Below are 19,938 nucleotides of genomic sequence, written 5' to 3'. Positions count from 1 at the left end.
AGAAGCTCGGAGTGGGGCTGAATGTGAAGTACTCAAAGTCGGGTTCCAGGACTCTGGGATGACCACAAAACCGTGACAGGGAAAAGAAACAGCAATCAACATGAGACAAGAGGAAGTGGCCAAACCCTCCTTGAAAAACAGGGTCTAAAATGAGAGGGACAAAACATGGCCTATACCCAACCTGGGGTCCCCAAAGAGAGTGGAGGTTCCTGGCTTGTGGGGAGCAAGTATTTGGAGAAAGCTGTGAAGTGCCGCTGGACAGGTTGTGAGGTGGTGTTGAGGTCACAGGCATAACAGCAGGATGAGCCTTCTTCCTAGAGCCAATGGTTTTTCTGGGTCCTGAGCTGTGGAACTGAGAGGCTGGAAACTAGATAAACTGGGGAGAGGTGCCGAATCCAGCCAGAAACAGCAGTGGTGGTGGCAAAGCCTCAGTATGTGTGTGAAGGGCTGATCTTATGGAATATCATGGAATCAACGGTTCACTGACACCAAGCAGAGATAATATAAATCACATTACATCAGGGTGCCACTTAGACATAACTAATCATGGAGATTAGTGGCGTCTAATGGAGAAGGCATAACCAAGCACACAGCTGCTCATGGCCTACAGCCTGCGAGGCAGTGAAGACCTCTGTGTTCCCATCAGGCTCATCCTGTGGTGAGCTAATTCAGAAGCTCTGGACAGCTTCCCACACAGAGAGCTGGTTACTGTACGACAGCTGGCAAGAGCAGGTCAGGGTTGGGTCCTTGCTTTGAAGAGGCACTGTCTGGGATAGTGATGGGGTACTCCGAGGATGGTCAGAGGAGTGCATAGACCTGGGAATGTGTGCTTTTCATAGACACCTGTCCTGGGGTTCGTTGGAAAAATTGGAAGGCACTGATACGTTCATCTCATCACACATGATCTGGGCTATCAAGAACCTAGGACTGTGCAAAGATGGAGTTGATAGACCTGAAACTAACCCCCAAAGTTGGTGGTCTGCTCACTGGAGCAGATGGAATTGGGGCTATCGGATATGCTCCTCTTGGGGAACTCCCCCCCCCACCTCAGTAGACTGGAGGATCTCCAGCTTCTCCCTACCCATGCTAGAATAAATGGACAGATTTATGCAGAAGACTCCTCTCAGAGGAGTCTGAGGTGCTGAAGGGTGCTGAAGGCTGTATCCCTGGAGCCAGCCATGGCAAAGAACTTCAGGTTCAAGCACACACTGCATTACAGTCTCTGAGTAAGAGGCTCTGGCAGCAATGGCCGTGGGTATGAGGAAGAGCAGGCTGCCCTTTCTGAGTGGGAAAAAGCTTGGTCCTGATGTCTAAACAGTGGGATAGCACAGGCTCTGGGGAATCCTTCAAAATTCAGGCAAGACACGCTCCTCCCTGCTTAACACCTTTCATCAGCTCTCCCCAACCCCCAACCTACCATCTCCTGGTCCTAGGCCCCATGTCTGCCTGACTTCAATGGCAAGATGCATGAAGATCATTAGATCCAGCCACCAGCACCACCTTCGTAATAAGACACAAACGAAGTGGTGGGCTGCTTTCACTTTCACATATGAGTCTTGAATGCTGAGAGCAAGCTTTCTAGTCTCTCAGTGCCTTAGCTCACTGACGTAGGGCACGGCAATAGTAACTGCCCATGCCTCTGTGGGTATTCGAGGCTTGTGCAATGTCAGGAATGGTAAGTACTACAAGGTCTGCCTCTGAGGGATCAGTGCACAGTGCTCACTGTTGCTACCACGACTGCCTCAGTTCCTGAAGGCTCCTGCTTTACAGACCCTTCCTGTCCAGGAGATCTGGTACTCTGTGGGCACACAGTTAGGGCCACTGTTTTGCGTGGGTTGCGTTCATGCCCCAGTACCTTCTGGGTTTGGGAATCCCTTTTTTTTTCATGCCTTCAGTTTCTTTTCCAGTGGCAGGATCAGAGACAGGGAACCACAGTGTACCTTCCCACTGGGCTTTTACACAGTGTGAATACGTTTCCACATTAAATAATTAAATGTAATAGCTAATACTTCCCTTCCCACACTAAGGCTTTATGTAAGTCATATAATTATTTTTTATCATTCATGGCAAAAGCACCATGCAGGAAAGAAACCTGTCACAATGTTGCAACAATATGCAAATCTCTGGGTACAAGAGCTGTGGCGAGGAGGCCCCTCCTGCAGAGCCCATTTGTGCCTGTCTGCTGGGCACTGTGCACATCAGGTGTCCGTGGGCACACCATAAATAAACAATAATCAGGGGAATGCCTGCTTACCAATCAGCTGCCAAAAAGCAAGCCAGGGCTGGCTGTACACCCACAGGCCACTGGGCTCTCCTAACGAGGCCAGAAGTAGCAGAAGGGGTTGTGGCATGTCCTAGCCAGTGCCCTCTTCCCTCCTCTTTTCCGTTTCTTTTAGTGACACGTATGGCGCGTCTGTGGTCCCACGGGTTTCACTGACAGCAAAAGACACTGTGATTCTTAGTGGCTAAGGTAAACAGATTTCAACTAAATTCAGTTAAGAGGCTCTAGGAAGTTCCACCTTGCTCTTTGCTCCACTGGTCGGCCTCCAGGGGGCACTGTGAAACTGGGTAGAGCTACAGAGTAGGTCCTGGTGGCCAAGCCAGCTATTCAGATTTCGGGATACCACATATCCTGTTGTGTGGGGCAGCCAGCTGTGCCTTACATGTGATGTAGCCACATGTCTTTTGAAAGACACGTATGTAGGTACCGTGCACAAATAAAACTGGCCTGTTGCAACTTTAGCTTTTAGTCTAAGGTTCCATACTTTTGCTCTTCTGTTGTCTTCAACTTCTGAGGGGAATAAATCTTTTACTATACCCTTTTCACTTAGATCATGGCTAAGAGATCCCGCATTTTCAACATTTTATGTTGAATGTCTGGGAAGTTACAGAATATTTATCATGACATATAAATTGTAAGTCCAGAAAGGGTTTAAGACCATTCATCTGAAAAGGAGGCTATTACAAGTTTTTTTTTTTTTTAAATATTTTACTTACTCCTGAAGTTTTTTAAATTAAATTTTCTAGATCAAGGTGACTATGAGGAAACACAGTCCTCTGAACCACTCACAGAGGCAACTAGTATGGGGACCTGAACATCTAGGGTCCCTTCCTGTTCTTTGGGACAAGCAGTGCATACTCCCGGTTCTCTGCTCACTCTCCCTTTCTTCTCTGTAGCTGGCTTCCCTCACACAGCCCTTCAGCCTGAGACATAGTGGTTTGTCTTGGTCTCTTGTTTTGGCTATCCTAGCTCTTAGCCTCCAGACATTCTCAACCCATTTCCTTCTCCCCAGTGTTCCACCTGTTAGCTCATCATGCACATTCTCTCTGGGAAGAGGAGGGTCCAGAGCAGCTCTCTTGGGAGGTCAACTTAGGAGGGTCATATGTAGTACCAACTACTAAAATAATCTCCTATCCAGACTGCCTGTTCCAGATTTTAATAGCTTTTAAAACCCAATCCATCTCCAAAGCCCCTCCAGGCTGGCCTCTCCCTGCTCTCCTCAATTTCAATGAATTGTTGCATCAGCCCAGTCTCTGAGGGGCAAGCCAGGGAGCTTGGAGACATCTTTCATTCCTTCTCTTTGTCCTAATAGCTGATTCATCATCAGAAGATGTCTGCACAACTGCTAAACTTCCAGGAGGCTCTGGTAGACAACACCTCCTCTTCTTCTACACCAGGCTATTCTTTACTAAGTAACCAACACACTGGTCTCTAAGTCCCCTACTCAGTGCCCCAGGGACTTCCTAGAAGACAACAGCCCCCTCCCCTAGGGATGCCTCTAGCCATGGAGGGTAGAGTGAGTTTCAGGAAGAGGAGTCCTGATGAGAACCTTAGGAGAGATGTTAAAAGCCTTCCATTAGGGACACTGACACCATCCTAGACCTACTGTGCTGCAGCCTTGGCGGCCTCAACTTTTGTCTTGAGTTGTTCCTGCTCAACCTCTGTCAATAGCAAATCTTAAGCATTTAATGACAACATTATCTCCTGGTACACAATCCTGCTGCTAAGACTGGAATGTCTGTGGCTACACTGTCCTTCACCAGACCCTGTGCTGCCCTCCACAGTCAGGTCAGAGCTGCCCATACAGGCAGAAACCTTGACCCTGAAGGCTCGTCCTAATAAGCTCTGATCTGCTGTGTGCATCCCTCTCTTCTGCTTCTCTTGCTGGAGTAGGGTTCCTCTGGAGTTTTAATCGGGATTGTCTTGAATCTATCTATCTATATAAAAGTGAGGGGAAATAACATTCCGGCGATTGAGATTTCCAGTGTGGGAACGCATCTTTTCTGTTACTAATTTTTGTTTAATTGTTGCTATAAATTTTAGTTTTCTTTTGCTGTATTTTTAGACACTGGACATTTTTGATAAAATTGTCTTAATTTTCTGTAATTATTGACATATTCCAGATCACGATGGGAATATAATCTAATTAAACAACCATTTAATTACCTTTTAACCATTCCAAACAAACCTTTTCCCCAACTTGCACTTGCATACGCATGCAGAATTAAATATCATGCAAGTTTCTTTAGCCTATTTTCCCTACATCTAAGGACAGCACTCCTCTGTGAGGTGTTCAAGTCACCTACCCTTTTCTTTGGATCACCCCTGCATTCTCCAAGCTATTCTGGGAGGCAGAGGGTCTTTAAATTTGTGTATATCAACATTTCTTTTTTAAACTAGTTTTTTGTATAAATGAAGTATGGATTTATGGAGTTGGGCAGCTGGATTCAGGGCAGAGATTTTTCTTGAGTAAATTCAATTTACATAGAGTAGTGAGGAAAACAGAGAAAAGATCACCATCGTCAATCACTGTAGAGAAAATGGAAGAAAAAAGTGGGGTTGATAGATCAACCCATCAACCAATCAGATATGAAGGGGATATGGCAAGGAAAATCAAATCAGGGACTCCTCCAGATGACACAGTCCCAACTATGAGTAATGCCAATTCCTGTGGTTTGGATGTTAAGTGTCCATCAAAGGACCATGTGTTAAAAGCTTGGTCCCCAGAGAAGTGCTATTGTAGGAGGGTGGAATCTCCAGCAAATGGAGACTTGTGAAAGAAAGGAGGGAAGGGGAAAGGGGAAGGGAAGGGAAAGGGGAAGGGAAAGAGGAAGAGGAAGGTAAGTTAAAATAGATCACTGAAGGCCTGATCTTTGAGAATTGTAGGATTCTAGCCTGCTGAGTTGCTCTGATTCCTGGTTACAGATGCAACTGTACTGCTCCTATACACAGCCCTGCCAGCATCTACCACTCTCCCCAGAATGTACCAATGGGAGCATCCTACACTCAAGCCTCCAAAACTATGTTGTAAGCAAGTTGCTCCAGGCACTTTATAGCTATAATGCCAGGCTGACTAACACATCCGCCTTCTCTGTTCTTGCTGACTGTCCTTTCACAGGGAACTCACTCATACCACACAATCGGGGAGCTAAAAGTCCGGAAGCCATTAGTCTTTCAGGTCTGTTAGAAGCTACTCACTCCATGGTTCTTGGGCAAACTTAAGGTAGGTATTTGTATCAGGGTTATGAGGATTTCTGTTTGGAACGCTCCCTGAAAATTCAAGGGTACATTTTCTAGCCTGTTTACCAGTGAAGAATGCAGTTAATGAAGGTGTAGGCGACCAGGCTCCCCTTCATCTTCTCTTCAGTTAACTAGTCAACTGTCTCTGGTCACCACACTAATAGTCTTCACTCCTCTATTATTGGGGTTCCTTTTGAGGAATTCATAGAAGAGATCCCCTTGTCATTATCTGGCTGTGTGAGGTAGCTCTCTTCTGCACCCAGGAAAAATCACTCATATTTTACCCTGTCTTCTCAGGACAGAAAAACTGGTATTGAACACAATAGGAAAAATTGGTTATGTCTTAGGAACTGGTTTTCTCCTTCATCTGTGGGATATACCAAATGTATGTTTTAGGCCAAGGACCCTGAAAATGTCAATCTCATGGGCTTTCCAGAGCAGGTGACTTGATGCACTGAGTATGCTAGAGAGACATGATTCAGGAAGTCCACTGCTAGCTCTGGAGATTGCCTCAGACATCGGGAACATGCCTGACTCCACTGTGAGATGACTGAAAGTGATGATAGCTCCCTAGTGGTTGAGAACTGAGGCTGAAGCCCAGTGGTCTCACTTTCCTGGTCTGGCTCAGGATGCTATGGGTGATGCTTCTATGTTCTCAGGCACAGAACTTGGACTAGGGCAACCTGTGGGTGGCAATGCTTGTGGGCCCCATAGAAGATAGCCACAATGCTTGGTCTTCTCCAGGCCAGGGCACAATTTATCCCCTAATGGTCTGAACTTGGAAAGAAATATGATAAAGAGCATATTTCCTTCTTGGAAGTAGGGAAACACAATTATTACCATCATACCAAATGAGATTGATTCATTTAGAAAAGTATGAAAGATCCCGAGGTGTCCTGTGGCTGCAAGGAAGATGCAGCATTTGTGAGTCTGTATGTACTATCTTTAAGTGCTTCAAAGGTTGTCTCCACTCTTTCTGAAAAGTACCCAGCAGAGTCTTTTCCATGACGCATCCTTGTGAACAGGGCCATGTGATGGAGAACATAACAGCTCCCTCTCTTAGTACTTGTGTATTAAGATTGTGAGTATGTCACTTCCTTCTTTCCTCCAGCAGGGATGCTAACAGCCCAGGAGGAATCCCACAACCAGTTAATCCTGGGCCAAGTCAAACAAACAGGATAATAGTTAGAGACCCGCCTTTTTGTCCCTTGCTGTTCTATGTTTCGTCTGGTAAAGCTGGTGAAGAGGAGAGGAAGCTTGGAAAATGGGTTAATGTTTCAAGTCTCCATGTGTGATCTTCCAGCCTTCCACTACTCACCAGGAAGTGTTCGGGTAGCTACAGTTGGTATTACACCTGCCCTCTGAAGTAGCCGTCAGTCCCAGCCAGTGAATGCCAGGGATTCTGGCCTGTCTATGGAGGTCAAGGACAGTACACATCACTTCTACTAGCCTGCTCCAATGTCACCTGGGACAGTGGGCAGGGTTAGTGAGGCTGAGTGACAGGTAGTCAACCTTGTCAGCTCCACCTCATTCAGACAGTGCCAACCTCCTCTCTTTGAAGAGGCGCTGCTTGTAAAAAAAAATGATACGCAGATAAAATCTGCAGGCAATTGTGCTGGAGGACAGAGGAAGCAACGGCAATACGTCTGTGGAGGAGCCCGAGGCATGGAGCCTTGGGCCCTGGGCAGACAAAGCAAGGACTGGACTTCTCACAAGCATTCATTCTGCCTAGCATATGAAATGAGAGGGGGTAAATCAGGGACCTTCCTAGATCTGGGGGGCTGGGTTAGAAGTTTGGCTTGCCGGTTGTGGAAAATGGATGAGAAAGTTTGAGACTTAGCTCATAGAAAGACAGCAGTTCAGCTCATGGAGGAATCCGCTTCTTGTGTGTCCCAATCATGGGCCAGATTATGAGGTAGGGCTATGTTTTAAGGAGTTGGCCTGGTTCTTCTCTTGGCCCCTGTAGCTTTTAGAGCACTCTTCAGAGAAGGAACGAGTCTCCCTTTACCTCCCTTGTCCAATGGACACATGCCCACCCCATCTTACACAACAGCTTTCTCTCAGAGGCCTACCTTGGGTTTGAAGGCAATGAGCTTCAGGATCATCTCCACCGTGAAGAGGCCAGTGAAAAGCATGTTGAGAATATTCATGGCAATTTTGAAGAGGCAGCTCTGGCCGTAGTGCTAAGTGGAGGGAAGGGGAAGCCCATGAACAAGAGCCAACAAGAACCCGACATCCTTGGGCTTGTTACCATTTCTGTTCAACCTTCTCAGATGCCCCCATTTCTACAGAGATCTTCCCTGAGCCATTCTCAGGGTATCCAAGTGGACTCTGGAGAATCTGTAAGCTCTTGCCTTTCCTACTTTTTCTGATAACAGGGGTGGGAGATATCTGAGTTTCTGACGACTCCATGATGACTTTTGGGGGGGTTTTTGGTGCTTGAGAGCCCTGGTATACACTGACTTCCTTGTAGTAGGGGAAGGTGTTGACTCTACCTCCATGCCACATGCTTGTGATGATGACTCTAGGTGTACTCTCTTGGGTCTCTACTCCTGTATTCTCTGTAATCAATCCAGGGCCTCAGGGAGTCTTTCATACGGTTACAGAGGAGCTTTATCCCCTAGAAGCAATACCTTCCCCCCTCCTCATTCTTCTGTCTCTTACTTTCCCAGCTGCAGGTAGGTGACCAGTTGATCTGGCCTTGCAACTCCTTTTACCACATCCTTTCTCAGCATTTTCCCTAGGCTAGCCCCGCTGTCGACTGACCTGCATGGCCAGGCAGATGGTGTTGAGCAGGATGAGGACGAACATCAGATACTCGAAGTAGGTAGAGTTGACCACGTACCACACTTTGTACTGGTGCTGGTTCTTGGGAATGTACCTTCGCAAGGGCCGAGCCTTGAGGGCATATTCCACACATTGTCTCTGGAAGGAACAAGGGAGAATAAACATACATGGGTAGAGAGTGAAGGTAATGAAGGGCGCGTGACAGTCAAAAGTAGGATGTGTGTTAAACTACACACATTCTTGGGCTCTAGCTCATAGCTGTTACATTAATGTGAAATATGCTGTTGATTTCTCTGGCTTCCCTTACCACCAAATCCTGTCTAGATTGTAAGGAAGAAGCTCAGCTCCTTATCTCTAACCGGTAATGACCAGAGCGTTGCTCAGCAAGCGTTTGGTGCCTGATAAATTCTGACTGGCTCATAGCTAGTCTTGTTGGTTATGTCCCATGCATAGATTCTCCATGGAGTATCTCTTGCCTAATTTGTCATTTTCTACCTTGCATCCTTCTTCCTTATTGACTAGTACCTACAAAATCAGAAGACCCAGAACTGTCAGGAGAGGAATTCTTGTTCTAACTAGAATCTTGGGAAAACAGAAAATGTCAGCCAATTTTTGTGCACAATCCCCAAATCTCCAAATCAGAAAGCAGAAGGCAACACCAGTCTTCTTGACCCTTGACCTCCATGCCTAATCCCCAAGTCTTGCCAATCTGACCTCCTGCTTTTACAACTTCACTACAATGAACTGATGTTAGGTCAGGCTCTCAACATGCCTCATCTATACTTTCCAATTGGCCTCCCTCCTTGTCGTTGTTTCAACACTAAGTCTACACAGTAGTCCAAATATTGAATCTAAACCCAAGTAGCAGATATCAAAGCCCACATAGGGTCCAGCTTTCCCAGCATGCATAGGACTGGGCATGCTGGGCCATGTCCTCATGAATTGGCTTTACTCAGGGCATGTTTCCACAAGGGTTCCACTGGGAGTGCAAACGGAGCTAACCTTGTGTTCCACATCTGTGTCCGATCCTAACAGCACATCACTTACCTGGGGAGTTGCTAGCCCATCCCATAAGCTAACAGAACATATTCTAGTCCTCAATGTCACCACACCACTCTCATTTAAGCCTCTCATTTTATGCCCCTTGCTCAGACCTATATTTTGCTTGAGAAACCATCTAAGTGGCTTTTAAAAACTGTTCTCCTGCCCAATGCTAGCTCTTTGTCCCCCACTGTCCTAGTTTCTTTCTTCATCGTCAATGGTACACACTTGGGCATAGTGTAAAGCTCCAATTTCTAGATAAGACACAAATTTCTTTCTTCCACATTGCCTGAAACAAAGTGTCACTAAGTGGAACCTTAAAAAATATTTGATGGTTGAGCACATTTTCCAGACATGGGATTTTTGAGGATTTAATGTCTGTAAGGTCTGAGAAATTCAAGATTCATATTTCTGCTGTAGGAATTTGGAGTAAACACCCTGTTCTGTTAGATGGCGGGACAAAGGACCTTGGTATCTGCACATGTCCCACCAAAGACCCTAGCCTCTCTTCTGAGTGGGTCCTGGGCAACCACAACCCGCCCATCCTTATGTGGGCCCTGCTTTCTTCCTCTCCTTCCCAGAAGACTACCTGGTTCTTGTCCAGCTCACAGTTCTTGTACTCTTGTTCCCCCTGCTCCTGGAAGGTGACGATGACGAAACCCACGAAGATGTTCATCATGAAGAAGGCAATGATGATGATGTAGATGATGAAGAAGATGGAGATCTCCACACGGTAGTTGTAGATGGGGCCCTTGTCTTCTGTGTGGGAGTCAATGGAGCGGTACAGCAGCCTACAGGAGGAGATAGGCTCACAGAGTGACCTGGAGAAGCAGTGTCACCTCCATAAGATGATGGCACCACTGCTCCCAGGGGTCCCTGCAATCAAAGGAAACAGCTCCAGGCTGGGGCCAGAGTGTCTGGGCTCAAGTCCCATCCAGGCAAACCACTGATTCTCTTTGGTACTGAGTTTACAACTGTCAAGTGGAAATGATAATTCCCTACTTTCCTAACTTACGGGGCAGCTGATATAATATATACACAGTGCTTTGAAACCATCAAGAGCTATTGAACTGTAACATTCATCACTGACCCCAATTTCAAATACAGAAATACTGGTAAATATTGAAACAGCTTTGTAAACTGGCATAGATCAAAGAAGGTGAGGCCAAAGAAAAAGTAAATCTGAGAAAGAAATTTATTTATGTATAATAAAATGAACATTTCTCCAGATTATTCACATCATCCACAGTAGTTTAGAATATGCTTATGTATGTGTGTGTGAGTGTGTATGTGTGTGTCTGTGTGTGTGTGTGTCTGCCATCCATTTCAGTCTGGGCTATGGACCAGTTGAGCTTGTTCTTTGTGGACCAGGATAATCTCCTTCTCTTCTTTTGTAATCACCCTAGTATATATATGTCTATTCTCTGAGTATCACTTATATTTTGTCATATGATGGCAAACGCCATCTATGCACTGTTAGATGGGGACATTGGTATTTAAACAAAGATACAAAGAGCACCACATGGACAACTGCCTGCTGCCAGCAATGCTGCACAAAGACCATTGAGTTGGTCCAGTAGAGAAAGTATCACATTTGCATAGGGACTGGACCCCTGGCTTTTGTCTCATTCTTTCTTGAGACTGTTAATATAGACAAGGCTTTCTCTGTGGAGACTGGTACAGACTCTAATCAGACAGAGACCTCTCATCTACCTTTATCCTTGTCAGCTACACATAGGGAGGGTAAACTGGAGCTCTGTGATGATGAAAGGTTCATACCGGAGAAATTCTTTCTGTACTTGACTCTGAAATGCCATAAATATAATGGCAAACTCCTAATCTTGTGACTCATACTGAGCTTGGGAAAAGGAGTTAAAAGGCATCCATTTTAGGTTGGAATTCCTAAAATGCCGCAGATGTACTGGGTGTTACACCACTTGTACAATGTACACAAGGTCCTCAGTGAAATATTCAGCACCCTCTACCTCCAATAAAATCTTTTCTAAGAATATGTTTTTGTTTTTGAGATAGAATCTTACTATGTAGCTTTGGCTGGCTTAGAACCCTCTAGGCTAGCCTCAAACTGACAGAGATACACCTGTCTCAGGTATCTACTTGCCTGTGCCTCCCCAGTACTGAGATTAATGGCATGCCCCACCATCACCAGCTAAAAGTCTATGTTTCTGCAGTGATCATATTTTACAGTTGAAACAACCTCACTGCCCAGGGACAAGTCTGATCTCTGGGAAGAATTCAGGGAATTAATAAGACCCTGGGTAACTGGATAGCCAGTGTCTCGACCTTGTGAGCCCTAGTGTTCATACTCACTCTGGCCACCCCTCGAAGGTGGAGACAGTGAAGAGGGCCATCATGGCTGTCAGAACGTTGTCAAAATCAAACTTGCTATTCTCCCAGCTTCGAGGCAGGATAATGGGGTGATCGACCTCTCCATCTTTGTATGTGATATAGTTACCCCTGAGAAAGGAGGAGAAAGAGGTAATCATGAGGTGTCCTATATCTCCACCACCAATGATTCCTAGCATGCTGAATGGGATGCAACCAAACTACTCAGCCATCATAAGAGTCAGTGGATAGAATGTTGAGGAATAGATGAAGTCACATCTCACAGAAATGAGATCAGGTAATGGGACAGGCCAGGGGACAGTCTTCACTCTCCTCTAACCAAGTCACCGCCCCTTCCCACTCCCCACCCAGTTAACAGCCCTGGATCTGGGAGCTTGTTGGCATAAACTTACTTGCATTCTGCCTCTGTCTGTTTAGAACTGTCCGAACAGGTATAGAGCTTTCCCTAGAAGAGAAGAAAGAAGTGATTAGAGATGCTCCTCAGGGAACGGATCCGCAGAAGACGATCAATGTGCACATCTGTAGCACCGTCCTGAGTTTGAGCTTTGAGGATAACATAAGCAAGATGAACAGAGTCCAGATGCAGAGGACATGACTCACATTCCGAACCGAGTGTAGCCAGATTCAAAAGCAGGGAGCACCAACCTTGGAAGGCTCTGCTCTCTGGGAAGGTCTTGAGAGGAAGAAGAAAGAGGAACTAGGCTTGGAGAGAGTTTATGGGAAGAAGTCAGTGGAAACAGTGGGGGTGAGCAGGGGACAAAGAAAGAGTGCTTCATGGAAAAGACCAGAACTAAAAAGATGGAGGCAGAAAAGAAAAAAACTAATTAGACCTCAGGCTGGATGGTACAGTGTGGACATAGTGCTGTTGCTAGCAACTGCTGCAGACTTTAAGCCAAGGACTGACACATGGGTACCAGAGGAGGAAAGTCATCTGGAAAGAAGTGTAGTCAACTGAAGGTGGCACAGTAGAGAACACACAGATCTTTAGTTAGGACAGGTGTGGGACTGTGGTCCCTGGTTGAGCTAAGGCTAAAAGCCCTGGAGACCCTGAGGAGACGGTATTCCCAAGTACCATGCCCTAGTTACTAGCCGCAGTCCCCCATAGATTTGTGGCTATCAGTCATGTAAGGGCAACGCCCCAAGCCCCTCCACATGTAGAGGACATGACCTGTGGTTACATAGGCTCAAGACAGATCTCCATTCTAGTGAGGTATCTAAAGGCCTGGAGGGCTCAGCCAATAAGCTTTTTATCCCAGACATTCCTCCCTGCAAAAGGTATTTAACCTCAGGCCCACGCTGAGAAGTGGGGTATGGTTTTACACATCCACTTTCCCCCATGACAATAAATGCCTTAAAAGCATGGACTGCTTCTTTTCATTGGGATCCACTGTGGGGAGCCATGGAGAAGGCCTTTTCCTATAGAGCTTCTGTCTAGTCTCCTGTAGAAGGTCTCTCTGTACTCCCAGCCACAATCACCACTAAGTTCAAGCCTGCCACCTTCAAGCCAAGGACTTTTTTATTTTTACCCTGTGGTAATAGCTGGAGTTTCCCTCTTATCCCCCTCCCCTTCCGCCAACCGCCTGCCCCAGTCTAGATCCAGCCCACAGGCCCAGATTCTGTTCTCAGCTCTTCAGGGATTTCCAGTGGTGCCTGGGTGTCTAAGAGCCTGGGAACTCCACGACTGTGGCCTCTTTGCAGGCCCAGAGACCCTCAAACCAGCTTCAGCTGTCCTGCACCTCAGACTGTGCTTCCCCACCCCTGATGCGGTGGCCCGGGGCTTCCCTAAGGCCCAACACCGGCCTGGCAACAGAGTGCTGTAAGCAAGGTCAACTCCTGCGTCCTGCCTCCCTAGCAGCCACGCCCTATGGCGGAGCGGAAGTGGGCCCCATTACCCTACAGAGAGGCAGAGCTAACTTCCCTCTGCTTTCTTGGTCTGGGAAGTTCAAGTAGGTTGTGGTCACAGGTCACACCACTCTGTACACCTGACTCAGACCACTGTCCCCTCTTGGATCTGTTGCCTCTCTTCCTTGGGAATGCTGAGGAGGGGAAGGAGGCAGGACTTTACCTTGAAGAGCTGGACCCCAATGCAGGCGAACATGAACTGCAGCAGAGTGGTGACAATTACGATGTTCCCAATGGTCCGGATGGCCACAAACACACACTGAACCACGTGCTGCAGTGGGAAGAGGGAACAGGAAGGGGATAAGGTTTCAGCCTAAGCATCTGTGAACCAATCCCTGGGCCCTTCCAAACCCAAGGCAGGCAGATCCTATGCTCCAAGTGGGAGAAATGGAGAAATCAGGCTCCCAGAGGCCTGGAAACCTTTCCAGAGCCACGCTGATGGAACTCATGGGATGCAAAGGGTTCCTTGGCCTGTGAGTGAGGACAGAGGTATAAGCCCTTCTACACTCTTATCTAAGTGCTAAAAACAATATTAACTCAAAAATAGCTTCTCCCTTGCCATAACCCTACCTTTGCATCTTACCTAAGTACTAGAGTACTATGTGTGCTCTGTGACATCTGCTAAGCCAGGTATGGAACAAAAAAGGGAAATTTAATTTCTCCAAAGTCCACTCCTTGGAGTCAGCCCTGTAACTGCCATGTAGACACCTTCTGGGAACCAACTTTACCTTTCCCTACGTAAATCCTAGCCCCTGGCAAGGACCACCAACACCTTCCTTAGTACCTTTCTCAGTCTATGGAGAATGAATAAAATTCTTTGCTTATGTTATCTTGGTGGAAATCTTCCCAGTCTGTGATCTTGGCTGTGGTTTTCACCTAAATTTGTGGTGGCTTAAATAAGGGTCCCTGCTTTGATTTTCTTGGTCCCTCTTAACCCTGGAGCTTATAGTAGCTGGCTGATCCCATGGAGAATTGAAGATTTATGTCTGGGGCTACTCTTCAGTGATATCCAAAGGCCTACAGGATGTGTGATCCTGGACGTCCAGCAGCAGTCCTTTTGGAAGCTTTATTTCACATTTGCAATGGACGGACTGTAATGAAAGCTGTTCTTCAGTGAATCACAAAGGCAGTAAGAGAAAGAACAGCCCACTATAGCCAGGATGAGTTAGGATCTACTTTCTCTTCATTTCTGGGAATCTCCTAGGACTTCCCCCCATTCTCTGTATTTATGTTTTCTATTTCCCCTCACTACTCTTTCTCTGTACTCTGAACACTATCAGACCTCCGTGGACTGTCTGGCTGCTGGTGCTCCTCCTTCAGGAATATTTTAAGTTATAAAGGGATATTCTAGGGGAAGAAGACTTTGACTGTTGATGGGAGAGAAAGAGTTCAGTGTTTAAAATGAGAGTGCCTTTTCATCTTTCACTTAGTTTGCCCTAGTGCAGGGTCTACTCACTCCTTCAGCTTGTCAGAGACAGCTCTGAGAATCTCTCCAGGGATTTCAACCTTTCAAGAAGACTGTGATGGAGTAGGGACATCCATCTCTGGTCTTCATTTACCAGCAAGGGCTTACCCCTCCCCTTGGAGTACTAGTGAAGGTATCTCCTATGTTTGCCTCCCCTTACCATTTTTTCTTCCCTCTATGTGATGGTTAATGTTAGTTATCTCTTGACAGGATCTGGAACCACTTAGGAGACATCTTCCAGGCACACTTATGAGGGCTTAGTTTTAGCTTCTGCCATGCCTGCGAGAGGCTATGTTGATTAGGTTAATTGAGGTGAGAAAGCCTGCAGTAAAATTTGGGGAGCAATGTTCCCTGGGCTTGGGTCTGGGCTACATAAAAGAGAGAAGGCAAGCTGAAGATAAGCATTCCTAACTTTGAATTCCTATTGTGTGATGTGGCCAGCTGCTTCAAGCTCCCGCTGGTTGACTTTCTGCCATTATGTGCTGTGCCCTTGGACTGTGAAGTAAATCATTTCTCTCTCGATCTACTTTTGTCAGGGTATTTATTTTATTGGAGCTACAGGAAAAGCAGCTAAGACACCATACAGGTTACCATGAGAAATGCTTAACTGAGTCCCCTAAAGACTGCCCTTTTGGGCTGTCTTCTCTTCTTGAGAGCATGGGGATACAGAGCATGTGGGTAAAATCTTGACATTTTTGCCTGTGGTTTTCCTTCCTGGCCAGAATTTCTGATCTGAGAGACCTACAGGAAGCCAGATTTTCAGTTTCCCCAGGATGATGCATTCCCTTCTCCTAACATCTGATATTCCAATCCTGCATTTTCTGACTTACATATGAAACCTTATATACACTCCCAGACAAAAATTTTGGCTACTAATGGTACAATATGGTTTTTCTCTACTTGCAACCACCAGTCATGGCTGCAGTCTGGCTTCTTCCTGTGACCTTTCACCTTCCTATCTAGCTTCCTTACATCTGATCTGAGGCAGAGCTCTCTCTAAATGCTCAGGATCACTGCCCTGGGAATGCCATATGAAAAATTCAATACACAAAACTATCCCCTCCCATTTGAACATTTCTTATGAACATTAATTGGCCTACTTCCGTTAACCTAAGTAATACAGAATTCACTATCCTTTGACTTCACTGTGCCCTTCTCAATGTTTAAGTGAAACTCTGTATCTTTGAGATATAAATTTTTCTACCTGGTTTCTAACAAAAAGCACATTCTAGTTGTGTTGTGTCTGTTCATGATAATTATTTTCACTAAATTGTCTTTATGTGTCACTCTGTAACCTACGAAAGGGCTGAACAACAAAATCTGTGGCCACTTCATTTATCTATCTTTCAAGAAGTTATCAAGTGCCATTCCTGGCATATGCTTAGCTTTAGGATGTGTGTGTATATATGTATGCAAAAGGGAACATTTTAAAGATTACCTTTAACTGTTACTGATTCTTGACAAAACACATTTTCAAGATCTGTATCTAGCCAAGACTAAATAAGACACAACATGAAAACTAGGAAATAAGCAAAAAAAAAAAAAATTCCCTGTCATTTTGGGAACTGATTACTCTACATAAAGGCAGATAATGGCACCTTAAGACTTACAGATGATCCTAACATGTTCCATTAAAACACAAATATAATTTTTCTTTGGTATTGTATTTGGAGCAATAATTTACTGCATCTTCTGGTTTAAAGAAGCAGAAAATTAAAAAAAAGATGAGAAAATACTTTAAATAAAACACCTGTTAAATGATCAAAATCTTTACTGTAAAGGTAAACAGATGACCCCCAAGTAAAGGTGATAAGAAAGGAATAGAAACAAAATGATTCTGCCTTCCAGTTGCCATGTGGACCTAAAAGGCAGGCCATTGATTTTTAAACAGAGACAATTTCTAAATGCTTATTATAATCAGACTTATTATATATAACATTATATAAGACTTATTTTATATGTGAGTATATTATAAAATATATTATAGGTAATATATATTATATTACATGTAAGACTTATTACATATACTATATATCTTATATAGTAGGTATTGTTATAATAAAAATCCTTAATAACTAATTTAAGATTTTTGAGGAAAATGTCTCCAGAACTGTTCACATTTTCTGTTTCAATTTTCTGTGTTTTCAAGTACAGTTGTGGAAAACAAGACATAGGTTGGGAACTCAGGGAAATCTCTATCATAGGTCTTTGATGTCACCTGATGGCATTCTTAGGCATGAGTTGCTGAAAGTTTGGGATCTCTTGGTGTTTTCCAAAAGAATTTACCTAATAATCAGAGGGTGATAGATTAAACACATTGACACCGAGAGACTAACAGTGTTTCTATCTGTGCAGAGGCCAAAGGTGAATGGTTGTTTTGTGTTTGGTTGGTCGGTTATTTCAATGACATTCATGCCACTAATTATAGCAGTGGGATGATCCTGCCAGGACACCATCATTTTACCTCACAGGGTTCAGGTCAGCTTGATTTCACCATGTTCTATGACTCAAGTATGTGGTACCTTTAACAGTAGGGTCTTACCATCAAGTTCTAGATAGCCAAGAATAATGGCAATAGTCTACAATGTTTTTGGGGTTCACAGTACCCCACTGGCCAACAAATCCATATGAGGTAACCCATTCCTGGTACTTGACTCAATAGTTGCTATCCTGTAGTGTCTAATGGGGCATTGCTCTTACCCCAGTTATAGGGTAACTCCATTTCAACTATTTCATATGTGTATATTATATATTTGAGGACTCCTCTACAGTAATGAGCTTCCGTATGACTTTTTCAAAAGGGTGGTAGTGTTACTTATCCCTTTTCTACCCTGTCAATGTGTTCCTATCCCACCAAAATATCCTCTACCCATTATTTCCTGTTCCTATGATACATCCCCTTCTTCCAAGGCTCAGGGATGATCCTAAAAGAGGGGCAGAGTGTCAGAGTGTCAGAGTGAGGGCAGTGCTGTATGGGACTGCGACGAAAGTGTTTTATGGACACATCAGGGCAGCTGCACAGATTGACTCACATCAGTTGTTACAACATGCCCAAGGACTGCACAAGCTCAAGCCATACAATCTCCAGCACAGAGGAGAGAGGCTGGCACATAGGCCTACCTCTAGCTGAGGAACTATTGTCAAGCGATAGCTGTTGGAAAGACAGTCTGTTTTCTTTAAGGGTGTGACTCCTGTCAATCAACCACAGTCCAGGGGATGGCCCCACACCCAAAAATATTTGGGCAGCATAAATTAGACTGAATGAGTTAAAAAAAAAAGAGGGCATGCAGTTGGGGATGGGGTGGACCTGGGAGGACTAATGGGAGCAGGGATGAATAGGTACATGAGATTCTCAAAGAATTAATAAAAATATTATTAAAATATTTTCAATAAAATGGCTGTAAAGCTTAAAACTTAAAGAAAAAGAGATGACTTTTTTAATCAGTGTGACTAAATTAGTTATAATGAAAGGTTATTACAAATTCTTAAGGACAAAACTCAGTGCCCTGAGATAAAACTGATGCCTGAGGAGAATTACAAAGGGAAAGGCCCAGAGAACAAGGATATTCTATTTTGTCCTTTTATCAAATAAACCATTTAAGACTTGGTGATTAGATTTCATCCAAATGCTAAAATTCTGAGAGTGTGTTTACCACTGGGGGAAATCCTTCTTTAGCTGGATGGCTACCACCTCAATAGTAGGAGAAATTCTTTAAGCAAAAATTATTCGTACCTGGGGACGTACCTGTTAAATTACATAACAATTACAAAACTTACTGTAGCTGACAATATTTAAATCTGTTTTTAAAGTTTGACCCATTGTACACAATTCCATCCCTCTGCCTGTGATCTTCAGTCTTCTAGACTGGTGGGTAAGCAAGCAAGTTGCACTAGCTGCCAAAAATCTAAAGCCTTTGCCTCCTTAGTCTATGACATTCTTGTTGGCTCTTTGAAATCTAAAATCTACTTACATCTCTTGGAAAGCATTTATTAATTATCTCTTAATTTTAAAAGTATTGAGTGACCCATTAAAATTAAGTAAATCAGTGAACCATCCTGTTCTGTTTTCTTTCTTTGTTTCCAACGTGATGTAATTTAGATTTACCTGAAAAGGAGGAGCTCAACTGAGAAGAAGCGTCTATCAGATTGCCTATAAGATTGGATTAATGATTTATGTGGGCTGGATCACCCCACTGGGGACAGTGCCACCTTAGGTGGATAGTCCCGAGTATAAGAAAGCAGGCTAAGCAAACCATGAAAAAGCAAGCCAATAAGCAGCCCTCCTCCATGGTATCTGCTTCTGGCTCCTGCCTTGAGTTCCACTGATGGTGGACTATAACTGTAAGTACCAGAGAACCCTTTTCTCTCCAAGTTGTTTTTGGTCATTGTGATAGCTATTCTTGGTTGTCAACTTGGCTATATCTGGAATCAATTAAAACCAAAGTAACTGGACATGCCTATAAAGGATTTTCTTGATTGGATCATTTGAGGTGGGAAGATCTCCCTAAATCTGAGCCACATCTTCTGGGGGCAGCCTACATAAAAGGACAGGGAAAGGGAAACTTTTACTTTTTGCCTGTTTGCACTTTCTTTCTCTTATTGGCAAGTTTGTCTACCTGTGGCATCCCTTTGCTGGTGAGAGAGCTTACTTCTTTGAGATTCCAATGTCGAGTAAAACCCAGTAGCCCTCTTGAACTTTCTTGAGAATCTGGTATGAGAGAAGGACTGCTGAGACACTCCATCTCCTGGACTGAGCAACTAAAGAATCCTTGGCCTTCCCATTGTAAGACCCCTATTATTGGACTATAAGACACTCTAATAAATCACACACACACACACACACACACACACACACACA

At 44.7% G+C, this 19,938-nt stretch overlaps 1 protein-coding gene across 18 annotated transcripts in view; it reads right to left on the bottom strand.

Moving 5' to 3' along the window:
- The window catches only part of Cacna1c (calcium voltage-gated channel subunit alpha1 C), a 604,243-nt gene that overhangs the window by 50,702 nt on the left and 533,603 nt on the right, over positions 1-19,938 (bottom strand). For all 18 annotated transcript variants that reach the window (XM_028753516.1, XM_028753517.1, XM_028753518.1 and 15 more), the window contains 6 exons: positions 13,779-13,886; positions 12,106-12,158; positions 11,678-11,824; positions 9,939-10,140; positions 8,288-8,446; positions 7,594-7,704 (listed from right to left, as the gene is read on the bottom strand). In XM_028753516.1, the coding sequence (XP_028609349.1) occupies positions 7,594-7,704; positions 8,288-8,446; positions 9,939-10,140; positions 11,678-11,824; positions 12,106-12,158; positions 13,779-13,886 (780 nt within the window). The remainder of the gene's footprint in view (positions 1-7,593; positions 7,705-8,287; positions 8,447-9,938; positions 10,141-11,677; positions 11,825-12,105; positions 12,159-13,778; positions 13,887-19,938) is intronic.

The sequence above is a fragment of the Grammomys surdaster genome, unplaced genomic scaffold, assembly GCF_004785775.1.
Source record: "Grammomys surdaster isolate TR1022 unplaced genomic scaffold, NIH_TR_1.0 125950, whole genome shotgun sequence".
NCBI classification, from domain to species: Eukaryota; Metazoa; Chordata; class Mammalia; order Rodentia; family Muridae; genus Grammomys; species Grammomys surdaster.
The sequence above is the reverse complement of the archived record's forward strand: the minus strand, read 5'-3'. Positions and strand labels throughout refer to the sequence as shown.